The sequence below is a fragment of the Diaphorina citri genome, unplaced genomic scaffold (genome assembly GCF_000475195.1).
Source record: "Diaphorina citri unplaced genomic scaffold, Diaci psyllid genome assembly version 1.1 scaffold844, whole genome shotgun sequence".
NCBI classification, from domain to species: Eukaryota; Metazoa; Arthropoda; class Insecta; order Hemiptera; family Psyllidae; genus Diaphorina; species Diaphorina citri.
This window is the reverse complement of record NW_007378276.1, coordinates 100,778-121,405: the sequence shown is the minus strand read 5'-3', so window position 1 is coordinate 121,405 and position 20,628 is coordinate 100,778. Positions and strand designations below refer to the sequence as shown.

Sequence of the window (20,628 nt, the reverse complement as noted above, 5' to 3'; positions counted from 1 at the left end):
TTTTTTTTTTTTTTTTTTTTCTTGGAATGGCTAGGTTTCTTTTATCCTGTCTTCCTTTTCCCTTCGCTTTTGGGACGAAATCCTAGCAATTACAGTTCCTTCTATCAAATCTCTTCAAGAATGAAGATAAAAAATCTCCTTAGTAGGCACTAGGTTTTCACAGACTCCTTAGTAGGCACACACGCCTGGGGCAAACTTCAAACGCCACCTAGGTATGGCAAACTTTGTCCTCAACAGATAAGGAATAACTGGCTTTTTACTATCCTTCTCTCTTCTATTCCGGGACGATAAGACCTCTGTTGTTACAGTTTCCTTTTATTAAAAACCCTTTTTTAATAAAAACTTTTTTTCCATCACCAATACAACAATAATGTGTCTGAAGTCGCACTACATTCTACAACACCAATAACAACAATAATAACAACAAATCTAGGTGAAATAAAGGTAGACTTACCCGTCGTCGGAGTTTTTGTTTGAGGAACGGCTTGAAGATGGCGTAGAGGGCGTTGAAATAGAACGGCTGGTTGACTATATGAATAGCTTTCACTCGTAGGGGAATTTTCTCCTGGAAAAACAAATATGAAGGCTTCGTTAAAAACCGGGAATCGAACCCGCGGCCTAGCGCTTACAAGGCAGACGCGCTACCAACCAAGCTCACTACGCTGGCTCGGTAAAACATACCTTTCAAAGTCTGTACCTAGTTTCAAAATTCCACAATTTACGGTACGGTGTACTTATCTAGGTAATATCATCACCAAGAAAACAATAGAAAGATTGGAAATTAGACTTGGATAATAGGAAAAGGAAAACCCTAGATAACTACCAACAAAGAGTTCTTGGTCCTAGAAGGCAAAGAATAGACCCAGTTGAGATGATTTTTCCGCGGACACACTGAGAAAAAAACTAGGGTGCCCGTAGCCCAATCGGGTGACTGGGTTATTGAACTCTACATCCGGAAGCTCGACACTAGGTATAATATAACATTCCAACAGGCTAAATCCGGAAAATTAACCCAATAATAGAGTTCTTCCACCCTAAATTTGTGGCACCCTGTCACCATTTTTTTTTTTTCTCAGTGCATCTATTAGTAAGGTGTAGATAGTAGATACCTATCTACCAAGAGGTAAGTAAGTAGTTACCTGCTATAAATGGTTCAAAATTGCAGGTTACCTATACGTTTACATTCAGTATTAATTATTTTATGTCTTCTAAAGTGGAAAACAGGGGATCCTATATCAACTTGTGTAGGTATCAGGCCTAAAACCAACCCACAATATCAGGGTCCGTTTGAAATGAATGTGAAATAACCACAAATCTCCCCATTCCCAAAACTGTCCCCCCCTCCCGTGGTTCGATGTCTATTTCTCATGACAAATTTAATTAAATGAAGAATTTAAACGACTTTTTCGTCCAAGAAGAAGAAGAAGACAAAGAAGAAAAAGAAGAAGAAGAAAAAGAAGAAAAAGAAGGAGGAGGAGGAGAAGAAAATTTAAGGCGACACATATAGGTTTGGACATATTGATAGATTCTGACGTGACTTTGTGAAGATATAGGTTTGGTGTTATAAGGCGACATATATAGGTTTGGACATATTGATAGATTCTGACGTGACTTTGTGAAGATATATAGGTTTGGTGTTATAAGGCGACACATAGGTTTGGACATATTGATAGATTCTGACGTGACTTTGTGAAGATATAGGTTTGGTGTTATAAGGCGACAAGGTTTGGACATATTGATAGATTCTGACGTGACTTTGTGAAGATATAGGTTTGGTGTTGTAAGGCGACATATATGTCGATTTTGAAAATTTGGACCGATTGCAATACTTTCATTACTAGTATAGCTCCGCTATACTGTAGTAATAGAAAGTAAAAATATACCTATATTATAATTATAATAATATTAATAATAATACCTACCTAGGTATGTAGATCTAGGTTGCTTGAAGGATATCTCGTCTGCATTGTAAGCGCTAGGTCGCGGGTTTGATTCCTGTCCCGGGGTTGATTTTATCCTGGTTTGTTCTCGGAAAGGCTGACTTCCTCCTTTCCTATCTTTCTTTCTTCTCTCTTCGCTTTCGAGACGATAAGACTTCAGCAGTTAGCTACAGCTGTTCCCTTCTATCAAACCTCAAAATTAAAGCTTATGTTTTGTACGTAGCACATTGCATAATCGAAAAGTTGTACGGCGTTCATAAAAAATAAAAGATTATGTTTTGTACGTAGCACATTGCATAATCGAAAAGTTGTACGGCGTTCATAAAAAATATACTCTCGGGATGCCTCATATTTTCTCTCTTCCTGCCCCCTCCCTCTCACTATCTCTCTCTCTTTCCGTCTTCCTCTCTCTATCTCTCTCTCTCTTTTCCGAGAACGAACATTATCCCATCAGGATAAAATCCGCTCCGGGCGGGAATCGAACCCGCGACCTAGCGCTTACAAGGCAGACGCACCACCAACTAAGCTAACTAGGCTGGCAACATTGGACTTTCTTCTTTCGACCAATATTTTGCCATATAGGTACCCACGTGGGTGATGATGAATCAGAAGGTTTAGACATGTATTTGTATCACGTGATATAACAAAGCTGTAACCTACTGTATGATAAGCTCTCTTCAGTGGTGATGTGGGAAATCGATTAATTTGGTAAATGTCGATTATTTTGATAAATATCGATTTATTATTTTGGTAAATGTCGATTATTTTGATAAAATATCGATTATTTTGCTAAACGGATTTCGATTCCTTCGATAATCGACTCTTCAGATCAAAGTAGTGATGTCAAAACATTGTCAATCAGACGGTTGTGATAAAAATACGAGTGACAGATCCGCTGATAAGAAATGGAAGGAATAAATGAAATTCTCCAGTGATTCAATTATTCGTAGAAAAGGGAACACTTTCAATAACACTTAATTTGCATTGACATCACTTGCATTTTTTCGTGAACTGCAACTATAAACACTTGTCTCTAGGTTTCAAGGTATAAAGGGTACCCATTGGATGAATTTTATTAGCCTACCTATTTTGATGTCAATTACGTCGGGTAGGTAGATACAAACATTAAAAAGATTTTTCTTAGTCTTAGAAATCAAAATCATGGATTATTCTAGGCAATCTAGTGAATCTAGGTAGATATATTCAACATTGTCGATGTGTTGTGTTTTTATTTGAAATGCTTGATTACTAATGATAATAATAATAATTATAATGATCAAACTATCTTTTTTGAATACCTATATAACTTTAAAAAAGATAAAATATCTATCCAAATATTTATTTATGCTTATGTTAAATTTTGGGTTAATTGCTTTTTATTAAAGTCTTTACTATTAACGGCACACAAATAAATACACAATCATTTCAAATTCCAATGGACACTGCACTTTTGGCACGAACCAAACGAAAGAAAAGATTTCCACAAAATCCCTAAAAAAACAAATTAAAAAAAAAATACTTTCCCGGAGAGCACACAAAAAAAAACGGTTTTTTTTTTTTTTTTTTTTTTTACAACGGTCGTAAATTTAGTCGAAAAGATATTTATACCGACTCCTCCATTTAGTAGTGGCGGGGTTCAAACATTAAATGTTTAAAATTGAAAATAAAAAAATAAAAAAAAAATTATTCAGTGAAAAGCCACTACAAGTTTCGATTTTAATGTCCGTTTCATTCACTAAACAGAGGGGAGATGTTCAGTCACTTTAACAGCAGAATAGATGGAAAGCAAGATCTGAATTAAAAATTAAAACTACATATCTAACTGATGAAATAACACCATTGTTCCGGAGAACCGAGAGGTTCTTAGCGGGTTGAGCGGGCAGGAATTGGTGTCAAAAGGGATACACACCATACCCTGAGCAGTGAGCCGTTAACCGAACTTTTAGGGCTGTCTGCCCTTACACCTAAGCATCAGAGTGGGTTTTTTGTGTACGGAGCACGGCAAGTGGAACATACCCTCCAACAATGCTGGAGAAATCAGAGAGATGTTCCTCCTACAAAGAACAACGAGCCCTGAGCCAATCGGTTTGTTTGAAACTGTAAACAACTCGCGAAAATCTCGACACCAGAGGCGCTTCCTAGTGGAAAATATCAGAAGATGACGGAATCTCAAGTTCTATTTCTCGTATTTAGTGAGGGGCTCCTGCCCCCTGAGCCCTTTTTACCCTGAGCCCTTGTTACCCTTCGCCACTGGCCGTAATAAAATTTATTTTATCACAACTGTCTACGCCAACTGCTGCTCTCTCGTTTTGTAGATACAGATACTCGTATGATATACATAATATACCTAGCTATGTATACATACAAGAGGTACTCGCATAATTATAAGCGACATTTATGCTCTCGTAAAATTATGCAAAATACATATTTTAGCAAAGACTTGACCCTATGATATTTTAAGCTATTCATCGTCCAAACTGACCTCAAAAGTGGTTAGCTGGGTGGACTTCGGATTTGGAGGTCAGTGGTTCGATTCCAAGTCAAGTTAAAAAATTTTAATGTAATAGGTATTGTCATTTGGGAAAGCTTTTACAATCATAAGCCGACTGCAGTTACAGTTTATTATTGAATTTATTTGACAAGTTTCACTTGCTTAGACCTGAAATTCGCCCAAAATTTGCCTACATATACACACACCGATCTGTCGAAAGACTAAAAGTCCAAGTACACTTATCCGTCACGAGCACGTTCCTTAACTCTGGCTTGTTCCACATTACTTTACATCTTGGTACTGTCCGTCCACATTACTTTACATCTTGGTACTGTCCGTCTCCGTGCTGGATAAATGTACGGTCGTGCATTTTTTGATCCAATGTAAATTAACATGGAACAAACTAGACATAAGGTAACGAAACGGAGACGGAACAAATGTCACATATCCTAGCCTGTCCCCGTGTACCAGACTTTATTTCGATACACAATTTCCTATCGTATCCACCACCCTGTATAATAAACAGAGTTCTTAATTCTGTAATGACATTACTAATGATCATGTAAGGTACCTACCACACTTGATCAAACTTAATTCTCATTCTTTCTTATTTTTTGTCACCAATAAAATTGTATGTAAATAAAGTTTGATTGAATTGTTGCATGACATTGAAAAGATTTGAAGTACTTAAATCTGTTCCAATTTTTGTTGCTCGTGAGTGTATATTGGTGATACATTACTCAAACCAAATATAGTATATAGGGACTGTAGGGAGTCTGGTACCTACACCTAAATATGAACGTAACTGATCTGTATTCATATTCAATAAAAAGAATAATATACCTACAATCCTACCGACTCATACTGGATGAAGCAAAACTGATGTAGGTATAGTACTGATGATTTTTTTTTTTCAAGAGGTTTGACATAGGGAAGTGTAACTGCTAAGGTCTTATCGTCCCAAAATCGAAGAGAGAAGATGTAAGCGCTAGGTCGCGGGTTTGATTCCTGTCCCGGGGTTGATTTTATCCTGGTTTGTTCTCGGAAAGGCTGACTTCCTCCTTTCCTGGCTTCCTGTTCTCTTCGCTTTCGAGACGATAAGACCTTCAGCAGTTACAGTTGTTCCCTTCTATCAAACCTCAAAATCAAAGCTTATGTTTTGTACGTAGCACATTGCATAAACGAAAAGTTGTACGGCGTTCATAAAAAATGCACTCTCGGGATATTTTCTTTCTCTTCCTTCCCCCTCCCTCTCACTATCTCTCTCTCTCTTTCCGTCTTCCTCTCTATCTCTCTCTCTCTGTCTCTCTCCCTTTCCGTCTTCCTCTCTTATCTCTTTCTCTCTCTCCTCCTTCCTCTCTATCCTACCTTTTTCTCTTCCTTTCTCCCTATTTCTCTCTGTCCCTTTTCCTTTCTTATTCTTCGATATTTTCCCTTGTCAGATTTTTACCTACCCTAATACCATTTTATTTATCCCCGGCACATTATTAAAACGTGTTATCATCCTTTATCTATCCTTTATCCTTACGGGGAGACAGGAAAATCTATGAAACATCTACGTATAGGAACCTTTTTTATCCCTCTTTTTCCCCTCCTCCCCCCATACTCTATCTCTTCCTGTTCCTTCCCTCTCATTTTTCATCCTTCGCTCTCTTTTTACAATCTCCGCTTCTGCCCCAATTTTTTTCATTTCTCTGTCTTTTTTCCTCCCTTTTCTATACCTTTCTCTCTCTCTCTCTCTCTCTCTCTCTATCTTTTCCCCTCCATTGCCCCTACTATTATTTATCTTCAATCGTTATGTCTTTCCTGCTCTTTTGCTCTCTTTATCCGTAATATCCATCTTCCTATTCCTTTTTATCCTTTTGCCTCTCATCCCTCCTCCTCTTCCTCAGATCTCCTAATATTCCTTTCTTAATTATTTATTTATTTATTTTATAAATCCACGGGGATATCCCCATTTTTACCATAAGATAATAAATTACTAATTAACTTAACCTAAATACTTATCTCGTACTTATAGTACAACTCAGAGGATCTATTCCTATTCAAAGCCAAAATAAATAACTAGGGTAATTGAAACAATAGGTAGGGCCATCGGCTTTCAATATAGGCCCTTGGTCACTGAGACCTGGTTAGATCTTTTGTGACAATTCCAACAATATTTAGCTTTGAATTGCTCCTCCGTCATAAAAAAATATCAATACTATAGGATCCTGATCAATGGTGTCACTCAATAGGCGTGTCATTCTGATAACTGGGCTGTTCAATGAGTAGTTTTTGGTTTGAGTTTTACTGTTTTAACAGTTTGGTTTGAGTTTTCTTTCTATTCCTCCTTTTCTTCTCTATCACCCTCTATTCCTTTTCTTTTCTTCACTGTTTTCTCCTTCTCATCTCCTTCTCCCCTACTTTGACTCCTCCTCTTCATTCTGTTTTTTTTTTTTTTTCTCATTCTCTTTCCCTCTCCTTCTGCACTCCTCCTCTTCCTCTTCCTTTCCTTCTATCTCTTTCCATTCACTCCCATGTCCCATGTCAATTGCAACGTTAAAAAACAGGGAATAATAATAATAATAATAGTGCTTATTTATACTGCTCGCATAGGACTGAAAAGTCCCTTTACTCCAGCAGTAGAGTCTACTACTATTATTACTGTGACTACTACTATTATTGTGGTCAGGAAAGGGCTCGTTATAAATACAATAGGTAAAATGGTGTACGTACGTTCGTAGCTACCTACTATAATATGTAGACTAGATGTAGGGTAGGTACCTAGGTACTTTTGTTATGCTATTGCTAAAGGATTGCATTTTGAGTTTAATCGTGAAACCATTAAATTTAGCCATTTTGATTAGATAGGTAATCAGATTGCTTGAACCAAATTATATCATCAAACAAGAACACATACTAGGTACAGACCTACGTTTTTGGCCGGGGCGGCCATTAAAAATAAATTTTAAACAAGCTGGGCCCGTCCCTCCGGAAATTTTATTCGATTTATTCGATCGTGGTTAAAAAAAAAAAAATCAGTACCTATGTACCTACCTAATTTGTTTAATATTCAGATTATTATTATTGATTTGATTTTTGATTTAACTTTCATGTAATGATTTAAAATCAAGACTAGAGCCCGTTCTCCCTTCATTCCTCTTCACATCCACATTTATTGGCCTTCCTCGGCGTAGCTTAACATAGGTAACGCTAAAACCGGTCTTAAATGATCGACTGAAGTGTTATCAATTTATTGGCTTTGCTCGGCGTAGCTTAACATAGGTGACGCTAAAACCGGTCTTAAATGATCGACTGAAGTGTTATCTGAATGACCTTGCTCAGCGGAGACTAGAGCCCGTTCTCCCTTTATTCCCAATATAAGGTTTAAGTCACCCATCCATTTATTGGCCTTACTCGGCGTAGCTTTACATAGGTGACGCTAAAACCGGTCTTAAATTATCGACTGAAGTGTTATCTAAAACTTTCTCGCTTTGAGTTCATAGGTCGTCACGACAAATTTCAATATCAGAGCTCATTTGTGTGAGAAAATGTGAAAAAAAATGCTGAATTCATTGACCATCTTCACATTCATCATCTCTCAGGTAGCATAAAGTTCACTGAATTTTGCTTCCTAATCTTCCTATCAAATCTAAAAGTAGCTCTGTTTGTTGCTGAATTAGATTTCTGCTTGTGAATTTTTTTACTGAGCAATTCCGATCTCGCGCAAAAGGCGGAAGTCTTTTGCGCGCTAATGGCTAACAGTCAGTAACTCTTACAGGTATTCACCATACTCCATGATTCCTAACTTCAGTGTTCCGTAGGGGAGCTGATGTCTATCGTATCAAAGCTGCTGTGCCAGCCTAGTTAGCTTAGTTGGTATTGTGTCTGGATTGAAGTGGATTGTAAGCGCTAGGCCGCGAGTTCGATTCCCGTCCGGGGCGAATTTTATCCTAAGCGGACAAGGTTCGTTTTCAGAACGGCTGACTTTCTCCTACCCTGTCTTTCTTCTCTCTTCGATTTCGGGACGATAAGACCTTGGCAGTTACAGTTCCCTCTGTCAAACCTCTTCAAAAAGAAGAAAAAAAGTGTTTCAGCTCGGGGCTTTTTCAGAATCGATTCCGCGCCTAGTCTCCAACCATTCTCATCACAAGTTCACGAACATTCCATGAAATTGTAGACTATGAACTTACCCATCCAAACACCACTGAGGAAGTCAACGTAACTCAATTATTATTGTTTCTTCTTCCAATTCAAATCGAATGCCGATCGACGGAAATGTAGAATAACGATTCACAATAAAAATATAAAGGGGGAGATATCTAGAGGTACTCTTTGTCTATCTGGACTTTAGTAATGATAATTGCTGAGTTAACCCATTTACACAACTGAGGAACAAGGTACCCACTTTGATCCCAATGGGGGAAATGAAATGAATAATAATGATAATAATAGAGTTAAACTATCAAAACCCCATAAAAAAAAAAAAAAAAAAAAAAAAAAAAATCTGCTTCAAAAGAATAATTAAGATTTTTTCCATCACCAATAATTTATTATTGTAGCTAAAGTCGCGCTACAACAACAATAAGAAAAACAACAATAACAACAACAACAACAACAACAACAACAACAACAACAACAACAACAAATCTAGGTGAAATAAAGGTACTTACCCGTCGTCGGAGTTTTTGTTTGAGGAACGGCTTGAAGATGGCGTAGAGGGCGTTGAAATAGAACGGCTGGTTGACTATATGAATAGCTTTCACACGTAGGGGAATTTTCTCCTGGAAAAACAAATATGAAGGCTTCGTTTAAAACAGGAAAGGGCTCGTTAAAACAACAATAGGTAAAATGGTGTACGTACGTTCGTAGCTACCTACTGTAATATGTAGACTAGCTGTAGGATAGGTACCTAAGGTACTTTTGTTATGCTATTGCTAAAGGATGGCATTTTAAATTTAGTCGTGATTAAACCATTTGTCCATTTTGATCAGTTCCTGGTAAAAAGACCTTTAATTTGATATATATAGGTCGACCAGGTTTGGACAAGTTCTTCTATGAGGACAGACAGACACACAGACAGACACCGAAGCGAATACAATAGTCCGTCCCTATACCTTTTATTAAAGGAAGGACGGACTAAAAATTAATAATTTGTATGAGTGCCTGGAAATACAAGTGATTATGCAATGTGGTAAGCAATAAATATTTATTTTCTCAAATTCTTTGATAGCTCTCCTAATCCCGCTTTGTCGATTTTTTTTTTTCTTTTGTACCATCTCTTCTTTTATTCCGTCTGTACCATTTTTTTAAGGAAGGTCTACAAAATAGAAATAAAAACCACCCACCTGAATACAGTTGGAAATTTGCCAGGCACACTTAGGCGTGGCTAGTTTGGCCTGTTGATATACAGTGAAGTCTGACATGTCTATGATACACACCGCGCCCGATATCTGCAGCCTAGGATCTAGGAGGGCAATCTCAAACACGCTCGTACCTAACTGGAAGGCCTCCTCGAGGGAAATCTTTGAGAAGTCCATTTTGCCTGAGAAAAATAAATAGATGAAAATCGGAAATGAAAGTCTGAATTTGAAGAAGAAATCTTTGTAACCTCAAATAGAATTCAAGTTTGGGCATTTTGGGTACATACCTAATGCCATTCACTTACTATCAGGTAGACAGGACTACCTGATAGTGTGTGTGCTCATCAGGTAGACCTGACAGACGGACCTTTTCAGCCGCACCTGTCAAAATCTACCTGATAGTGAGTGGCTGGCCTAATACTATTCTTACCTATTTCCTCACTTTGGAAACCATTTAACCCTTCATTGGCGTAGTGGTTTTTGTCAGACCCCGGGTCTGGACTCCATTTTTGGAGTTCAGGGTCCATGTTGTCTGAAAATGATTGGGAATTGAAATAATTCTGGAATGAGATTGATTAAAAGTGTTTACCTGGATAGAGAATGCATACTTTTCGGCCCAGTTTGTCACAAGTTGGCAACATGGCGAAAAAGTCCATGTCGTATATGTAGCCTCGTTCTGACGGTAGACAATCTCGGTAGAATTCGGGGAACTTGTACTTCATCTCGTAGAAACTCTTGATCTGGATGGAGAGGGGGAGAGAAAAAAAACTATAATGGAGCAGTTGCAAATGGGAAAACAATATTCATAAAAGGTCGATTCCTACGTAAAAAGTTGTGAAAAATCCAAATCTGAGGTCAAAACTCCGAAAAAGCCTTTTCTCCTACTCCTTCTTTTTATATTCGTTCCCGAAATAAAATATGTTCCCTTTGGAATCAATGGGACCTCTTCCCTCCCAGTGGCCCAAAATTCAGGATTTGAAGAAGAACAAAAAAAAAGTTGAAGATGAAGCCCCCTGCCAAAATAACTGCAGCAGTACTTGATCTCCCAAACGGTCACCTATCCAGATACTAACCACACTAAGTGTTGCATAATTTCAGTGATCTCTCAGGAACTGGTTCATCTAACGTGTAGATGAATATTATTATAGTGTCCAGCTTCCAGACACAGAGTTCAATAATAGAGTGCCGGAACCCAGTCACTCTATTGGCACCCTAGTTTTTTTTCTCAGTGCACTACCTTCCTTGTTCCCCCCCCCACAACTCTTTCATGAGTTTTACAATATTACCTAGGTAGGTAGAATGAGACTCTTTCTTACTATTTTCCAAATGTACTTAGGTGTACCTACTTTATTCAGCCTCACGTATTCTATCAGCTCATCTGACATTCAGAACCTTGAGCCACTTTGGTGTGAAACTCTTTCATTCATACTCGAACAAGTTTACTATAATCAACAGCAGGGCCATATCCAGGATTTTGGTGGATGCTCCAAATTTTCTAAGCCTAGCCTACAGTAAAGGAGAAAAACTGAGCTCGGGGCTGGCCCGGGACTGGTCAACAGAAATTGGTATTTGCTAGGAGTCTAGGAGGTCTGAAGGTCTCATCAAATACAGTAGTCCTTCATAAACGCCAAATAAACATCAACCACCACTTTCGTGTTCCTGGTAAAAAGACCTTTAATTTGATATATAGGTCGACCAGGTTTGGACAAGTCCTTCTATGGGGACAGACAAACAGACACACAGACAGACACCGAAGCGAATACAATAGTCCGTCCTTTTATTAAAGGAAGGACGGACTAAAAATTAATAATTTGTATGAGTGCCTGGAAATACCAGTGATTATGCAATGTGGTAAGCAATAAATATTTATTTTCTCAAATTCTTTGATAGCTCTCCTAATCCCCTCCGCTCCGTTCTTATAGGTAGGTAGATCGCTTTGTCGATTTTTTTTTCTTTTGTTCCATCTCTTCTTTTATTCCGTCTGTACCATTTTTTTAAGGAAGGTCTACAAAATAGAAATGAAAACCACCCACCTGAATACAGTTGGAAATTTGCCAGGCACACTTGGATAGAATTGGCTGACTTGTCTACATACACAATATCAGGTCTGTTATTGATGACGTTTGTCTCTGTTTGCATTGATATATCCCAGCATTGATATTATTATTATTATTATTATTATTATTATTATTATTATTATTATTATTATTATTATTATTATTATTATTATTATTATTATTATTATTATTATTATTATTATTATTATTATTATTATTATTATTATTATTATTATTATTATTATTATTATTATTATTATTATTATTATTATTATTATTATTATTATTATTATTATTATTATTATTATTATTATTATTATTATTATTATTATTATTATTATTATTATTATTATTATTATTATTATCACTCTGCACTATGCAATTTTGCTGATACATGATAAGCGAGTGCAAAGTCTTCAAAAAACTTGACCAATTGAATGCAAAACAATCAACTAGAATGTAGATAAATTTATTAGAAAGGCAACAAACTGCATAGGTACATAAAGGCAAAAAATTGATCGATCGATTTTATTCGATCTGATTCGTTCGTTCGATTTATGTAAAATTGACTTTACGATGTCACATTTCCCTACGATCGATGTAATAATTTTATTGTCACATTAAGATCGATAATAGGCATCTACATAGTCACAATCTAACAATATCTAAACTAATGATAATTTACAACATTAATTGGCACATTGGCAGACATTTGTTAAATGGTTACTCATACTTATGGTTCGTTCGTTACTTAAACCGTTTAACAATAATCGTAGATTTAGTTCTCCAAATCATTAAAGATCTTGTTACTATTGTAATGCCAGTTTTATTAGCCTTGTTATCAGATAATCAGATATAGGTACATAGAACTTTCATCAGAACCCTATTCAGCATTTAAGCCTAATGGTGCATTCACAAATCATAGTAATGAATAGGATTTAAGTATATACTTGAAACTTAATTAAAGAGTTTAGTGGGTGCCACAGCTGCTACAGATTTGAATAGGTTCTGTTGCACAAGAAATGCATTTTCAAACTGTTGTACCGAGGTCACGCCAGTTGGAGTGAAATTCTAATAGACCTACATTATTATGAAAGTTAAATAAGGACTACATATATTTACAAGTAACTACGTAGATGATAGGGGAAAAAAGATTTGATGGAGGTGACTGTAACATGACTGAAACAAAGAGGGTCTCTTATCATTTCGCAAACGAAGAGAGGAGGAGCCAGCCGTTCGAACCCTATATGTCAAGGATAAAGTCAGCCTCCCGCGGGAACCGCACCCGCGACCTACCGCTTACAAGGCAGGCAGGTGCTCTACCCTCAGACTCTCAGACCGTCGGAAAGTGATGTGTGACTTAAACTTCCATCTCCAGTCTTCAGACCTTCTGACAGACTAGAAGTCTATAGGTAGCCCGTACGGGACATTTTGAAAAGTGCCCAAAATACGGGACGTCCCGGGAAATACGGGACGTCTGGCAACCCTAATAGGTACTTACACAGTAAAAGTTCCTTCAGCGCTTTCATGTTTTTCCTGGCGATATCGGGGGTTTCATTGAGTTCCATTTCGGCCTTGAGCATCCAGTCCTTGTCTATACACAGCGGATCAGGGCTGGGATAACACACCGCCCCCTGGCACTCTTCCTCGTCTCCTCCATGCTTGACCATCCCTGAGTCAACTGAAACATAGAACGGGGAATGACGGAACTTGAAAACAGGGATAACAAGGGGAAAAAATCTGGGAAATCAGCTTATCACACATGACCTTGCTGCTCCTTATCTAAGGAAAGTAATGTATTCATCAATCAAAATTTTCGATGGTCACAGTATTTAGTGCCAAAACACGTTTCGAGGTTCCTTAGAACCTAACTGAAATCATGTGCTTTTTTTTAACCTCCTTATCACACCTGGCATTGCTGCTTAGCGTGTGAATAAATTACTTTCCTTATCTAAGAAAAGTAATGTATTCGGTCAAAACTTTCGATGGTCATGGTTTTCAGTGCCAAAACACGTTTCGAAGTCCCTAGACTGCCCTAGAGCCTAACTGAAATCATGTGCTTTTTTACTTTCTTTATCCTAATACCTATTTATAATAGGGCAACTACTGTACGCGGTCAAAACTTTCGATGGTTACACTTTTTAGTGCCAAAACTGAATCCAAAGCAAACTTTAATGTCACAAATATACTATATATAAAACACCTCGACAAATGAACTGACTCGGACTCGAACCACCAACCTCCAGATCCGACGTCTACCGCGCTAACCACTACTACTGTGGTTACCTTATACTTCCGGCTATTAGTATTTCAACTGTGCCTCAAATCCTCTCAATAACAGTACGGTCCAGTAAGCTTCGTGTTGTCCGTGGAAGCTGTGCAAGGTTGTGATGGTTCTTATCAGATCCTACTGATAAGGGATTGGCGTAAGTACCTATAAAGACTAATGACTACTAATTAACGGCGGCAGCGCGGCGTATTGGCGAATTCGCAGGCGTAAAAGGGCAATCTCAAACACGCTCGTACCTAACTGGAAGGCCTCCTCGAGGGAAATCTTTGAGAAGTCCATTTTGCCTGAGAAAAATAAATAAATAAAAATCGGAAATGAAAGTCTGAATTTGAAGAAGAAATCTTTGTAACCTTAAATCGAATTCAAATTTGGACATTTTGGGTACATACCTAATGCCATCCACTTACTATCAGGTAGACAGAACTACCTGATAGTGTGTGTGCTCATCAGGTATCAGGTAGACCTGACAGACGGATCTTTTCAGCCGCACCTGTCAAATCTACCTGATAGTGAGTGGCTGGCCTAATACTATTCTTATATCACACCTGGCATTGCTGCTTAGCGTGTGAATAAATTACTTTCCTTATCTAAGAAAAGTAATGTATTCGGTCAAAACTTTCGATGGTCATGGTTTTCAGTGCCAAAACACGTTTCGAAGTCCCTAGACTGCCCTAGAGCCTAACTGAAATCATGTGCTTTTTTACTTTCTTTATCCTAATACCTATTTATAATAGGGCAACTACTGTACGCGGTCAAAACTTTCGATGGTTACACTTTTTAGTGCCAAAACTGAATCCAAAGCAAACTTTAATGTCACAAATATACTATATATAAAACACCTCGACAAATGAACTGACTCGGACTCGAACCACCAACCTCCAGATCCGACGTCTACCGCGCTAACCACTACTACTGTGGTTACCTTATACTTCCGGCTATTAGTATTTCAACTGTGCCTCAAATCCTCTCAATAACAGTACGGTCCAGTAAGCTTCGTGTTGTCCGTGGAAGCTGTGCAAGGTTGTGATGGTTCTTATCAGATCCTACTGATAAGGGATTGGCGTAAGTACCTATAAAGACTAATGACTACTAATTAACGGCGGCAGCGCGGCGTATTGGCGAATTCGCAGGCGTAAAAGAGCCATGAGAATCCCGTGTGCGCAAGATAGGTACTACAACAGAGGTGGCCATAACGTGGCTAGCGAGCATCGTTCGCCTGCGGCGTGGCTCGCCCCGCGAATCGGCTTTATGGGATTGCGGCTAACAAAGGTAAGATTAGTTACCACTTTTGTAGGTACTACTTACACCTGTTGATCATTGTGGCAAATGTTAAGTATCATCTACAGATCTCATTAGCCAGCCTGGTTAGCTTGGATGGTAGCGCGTCTGCCTTGTAAGCGCTAGGCCGCGGGTTCGATTACCGCCCGGGGCGGATTTTATCCTGAACGGATAATGTTCGTTCTGGGAACGCTAACAAGAATTCTTGTTGTTTCACTCTGACGTCACAATTATTGTGATGTCTTTGATATTACCTTCGACTATGTATTTCCACTGTCTATATCATCAGGTATTTCGGCAAGACAGAAAATAGTCACGTCGCTATAGCCTCAGTAGTTGAGAGATAGGCACTTATCTAAGTATCAGATGGTATCCTTAAAGTATCTACCAAGCTAGAGAGAAATACAACCAATCTATAGCCTAATAATAGCTAATGGATTAGCTTAATGATGTAGCTTCACGCACCTTCGTTGGTTGCACATTCATTTAATAGATGTGGTTCGTCGTTTCAACCCTTCATCATCAATTCATAATTCCGATGATGAAAATCCACTCCTTGAAAACACCATACCAATTTACCAATAGAAGACCCCTCGGGAAAAAAGATGGGAGTCCAATTTTCAAAAAAAATGAGTTAGATACGTTATATAGTACTTCCCCCCCAAAACTATCGATTTTTGAAGTCAGAAATGCGAAAAACAATGAGGGTACAGAGCTAGAACGATTTGAAAATATCATACACACGGAAAGAAAGATGAATGTCACAGAGTCACAGCAAGAAAGATGAGAGTCCAAGATCCCAGTTTCCACGTGATTTCAGCTTTCTCTGTTGTTTTAACTTGTCGGTTCTAATTTCAGTTGTAATTAGTGCGTGCCAAAAGTCAGTTCTACGGCTACGGGCGGTTTGTGGTAGTATTATTAAAATAATTTAATATTATTCAATGCTTAAGGTAGGAAAAACCACATACCTACTTTGTTTTTTCATTTTTTATAAGTTTTAACAGCAAAAAAGATGAATGTCCAGTTTCACCCCTGGACTCTCATCTTTATTGATGTTTTTTGTTTGACCTTTGAATACAATTTTAATTTTTAAATTTTCCCTACAAGTGCTTATGTTTCAATTCACCATAGGATATATGCTCAACAATATTTTCCACCGATTAGCGAAAAAAAAAATTAAAATCCCAAGTGTTAGCATTTAGTAATAGCGTTTCAAAGTTTAAAACGCGATTTTCTCGAAATGAGAAAAGGTGGACTCCCATCTTTTTTCCCGTGGGGTCTTCATATATGTACTTAGAAGTTTAGAACTAATAACTAAATGATAGGTGATGGGGTTTCATACTTCATAGACCCTCGTCTAGGCTGGGTAGGCCAGATATTTATACTTAATTGCCTATTTAATTGTTACAAACATCATAATTATAACATTAAATGTTAGGCACAGTAGTAATCCTGTCTTATTTTCCTTGGACACTTTATATATATGCTGACGTAACACCAGTGTCGCGGGGTGAGATTTAAAAAACCTACCATGCTGACACCGGTCGCTATACGCATTTATATTACATAGCTACTCATTTTCCTCACGAGGCTGAGTGGGCCCCGTAACGGCCAGTCACGGAATCAATCATTTGCATGATACAAATTTCTTGACCCCGCCGGGAATCGAACCCGGGTCTCCCGCGTGCAAGGCGAGCGCAGTGACCACTACGCCATGAGAGCTGACGTGGTGAGATTTTTAGAAGGGGAAAACATAAACTCAGCTAGATGCAGTACGTCGATCTAAGCTATATTTTCCTTTCGGAATTTCCCCTCTTTTGTCGTGATAGACAATGCAACTTAATCCTCATTACAGTCATTGCTAGTCTCAAAATGACATTTAATACACCATGCCTAACTTGTCTTACATAAATAATAGCTATCGTAAATAAATAATAGCTATTTTATGACTTGTAAATCTGTTCTTATGCAGAGTTACATCATGGTAGTGTTGTAATTATGCCTACTTCTTCCTATGCAGCATTACTGGCACCTTTTGCATTATTTGGTATCAGAATAAGTGTCCTATGCATTTTCAACAATGCATGACTGCATGAGTCATTTGGATAGTTAAGCCATTAATATTATGATTGCGCGCAGGGTGCATGCATACCGTTGCTTAACAGAGAGAGAGAGAGAGAGAGAGAGAGAGAGAGAGAGAGAGAGAGAGACTAGATTAAAAAAAAAGTTTGAAAGAAGAGCCTATATCAAGAGAGGTCTTATCGTCCGAAAATCGAAGAGAGAAGGACGATTGAAGAAAGTCGGCCGTTCCGAAAAGCCCGAAAACGAAACTTATATCTATTTATATACATTTCGCCCCGGGCAGGAATCGAATCCGCTTACAAGGCGCGAAACCAGGCTAACTAGAAGATAGAATTAATTCATTTCTTTCGTTCAATGATTTGTCTGAATTCTCTTCAGCACTAATCATAACTGCAAGAATAGCCATAACGCCCATGACACATATATTTTGCAACAATAGACAATATTATCTTTAGATTTTATGAGTCGGAGCAAATCTGGCTATATTATTAAACTTAGAATCAATCAAATCTCTGAAGAGAATATTGAGAATCGTAAAAGATAGACTGAAATAGCTAGGGTGAGTCATTGAGTCAAGTACCTTTCAAGGAGTCATTCAAGAGTCAAGATCTTAAATCACTTTGGTAAGTGGAATGTACATAGATTGGTAAGTGGAATACACAGATATCTTACTTACTTTCCATGTCCGTGAGATAAGTATACTATCTACTTACGGTGTTGGAAGTATTCGAGGTTTTAAACCTCTTGTAGTGGAATAAAAGAAACCCCACTCACATCCTCACATTAACCTCACACCCAGCCTGAGTGGGGCCGGTAAAAGTCAGCACGTGATTGCCCAGATCACCCACATGGTCACATTGGTCACCCATTCGGATACCAACCAGTAAGCAGTACAACGCTGCTTCTCCACCCTTTGTTGTCATCTTTATGATAGGATTAGAGCGGTCACCCATACAGCTGTCCAAGGAGTAGCCAATTAGCCATGCTCGATTGTGCTTATCAGCTAAATGAAATATTCAATGAAGATTGAAAAACCAACGTAGACTCAGCGCCTAAGTGGCAAGTATTTCTTGTTGTCCATATGATGAGGGACATTCTACGGAATGGGCATGCTACCACACAGACCACACGAGACTAATATAGCAGTTACGAAATAAAAACAGCGGTCAAACCAGTGTAGTTAGGCACAACGTAACCTTTTCTTCTGACAGAGAAGAAAAAGAAAAATTCCGTTGGTCCTCATTTTTCCTGCTCTATGACTTTAAAACATCACCCAAGTAAGCGCAACTGATCTATTGAGTGAAGAAAGTTCCAAGTTTCAACTATGACAACTAGGCAGTTGGTTTACAATCGCCATAACTCTCAAAAAGTCTGTCCAATTTTAACAAAATTTGGCAAAAATATGTTCAACAAATAAAGTGAATTTTCTCAGAAAACTTTGGCTTAGTCCGGGCCTTTGGAGACCGTCAGAGGACCTCTTTTTCTGATTGTACATTTTAGAATAGAATAGAACATACATAGGTAACCCTTCTTATACTGGTATTATAATGTTTTTGTAGTACAAAGGTACCACATTTTACTGTGACCTTTTACTTTTTCCTTGGTGTGTGAACGGAAGACACAAATAGCTACAACACGTTTTAACATTAAGGTAGACTTTGTATCAGAGTAAATTATTCATCTCAAGAAGAGTCTGACTCACCAGATTGTAAGTTTTGTCCACGTCATGTTTCCGTGCTCTGAGGAATGCCATGAGGAAAACTTCATCAGTTCTGGAGTGCAACTTGGGATCAGCTGGAAAAAAAAAAATCATAAATACCAAAATTAAATCTTAAATTGTTCTAAGAAAAATATGAGACCTAAGTTTCATTAGAACTTTTATATTATAACAGGAGAAAACCCTCTAAGAACATTGCTAAACCATTATTATATACCTAGTGACGTCAAAACTCAAAACATGTACAAAGTTGTAAAGTTTCTTGCAGGAACACATCAGCCCGGTCTTTTTGCAGTCAGCCCTGTATGGTCTTTTTGGTTTTGGTTCTTGTCTTTAAAACACACCCTTTATAGCCCATTGTCAATGCAACTAGAAAAAGAAAAATTCCGTTGGTCCTCATTTTTCCTGCTCTATGACTTTGAAACATCACACAAGTAAGCGCAACTGATCTATTATGATCCCATTAAATATTAAATGCATAATTTATCTCACAAGGTAGCATAGCTAGGTACCAAATATTATGTAGGCATGAGTCCTTAAATTTTATTGATTTACTTTGATACAATCAACAAGGCCATTTTTAGATAAACATAGACATACTTACCTATTAAAGCCGTTTATCATTTTTATGGGTACTTCCTGCGTAGACCTCTTTTTTTAAAGCATTTTTGTCTATTTACCTAAACAGATAGGTCCCTAGACCTACCCATCTACCTATACAATTTACCTACCTACCACATTTACTAATGGCAATCCTATAGGTACCTACCAATCTAGACTATTTAACTGTCTACCCATTCACTAATTAATACTGAATTTGTGATTTGGCATGTCTTCCACATACTTAGGTACGTATTACCAACCTAGGTACCTATACATAGGTACACGTTAATGTTAATGAGGCTTTGTGTACTTGGGATCTGGAATATGTTTTAAGACTTTGAGTCGTGAAGAGTTTTACCAAAATTTCATCAAAATCGGAGGTAATACTTTTAAAATTTAAAAGTGATGGAATTCGGTCCTGTTGTCGTCCAATAAAAAAAGATTAGGTACTCCAACCTAGTCACAGTAATCATTCACCTAAAATAAACTATTCCTAGATTTCCTAGCCAAAGCAATTAAATAAAATTAGTAATCAATAATCATCCAGTGAAAATAAATCATTCCTTAAACAGTAAACACATTACAAAAGCATAAGAAAGTACAGTCAAACCTGCCCAAGTGGGACTCGTCTAAGTGGGAAACCTGGATAACTGGGGAAAAAAATCGTGGCCCCTTCATGGCAACCTCTCTCTAGGCTCTAGGTGGGACACTTTTTTAACTGGGAAACCTGGATAAGTGGGAAAAAATTGTCAGTCCCCTGGATTCCCACTTAGACAGGTTCGACTGTACCTAGGTGTGCAGCTGTGCAGAGATGATGTAAGGTAA

At 37.9% G+C, this 20,628-nt stretch overlaps 1 protein-coding gene across 1 annotated transcript; it reads right to left on the bottom strand.

Annotated features, from left to right (window-relative positions):
• Window positions 1-104: 104 nt before the first annotated feature.
• On the bottom strand, window positions 105-19,323 carry LOC103512492 (clavesin-2-like). The gene is made up of 7 exons (XM_008477252.2): window positions 19,186-19,323; window positions 10,366-10,516; window positions 9,762-9,958; window positions 9,083-9,197; window positions 8,607-8,620; window positions 455-565; window positions 105-110 (listed from the first exon to the last, which is right to left on the bottom strand). The coding sequence occupies exons 1-7, from the start codon at window positions 19,294-19,296 to the stop codon at window positions 105-107; spliced, it is 705 nt and encodes a 234-aa protein (XP_008475474.2). The 5' UTR covers window positions 19,297-19,323.
• Between the last annotated feature and the right edge of the window lie 1,305 nt (window positions 19,324-20,628).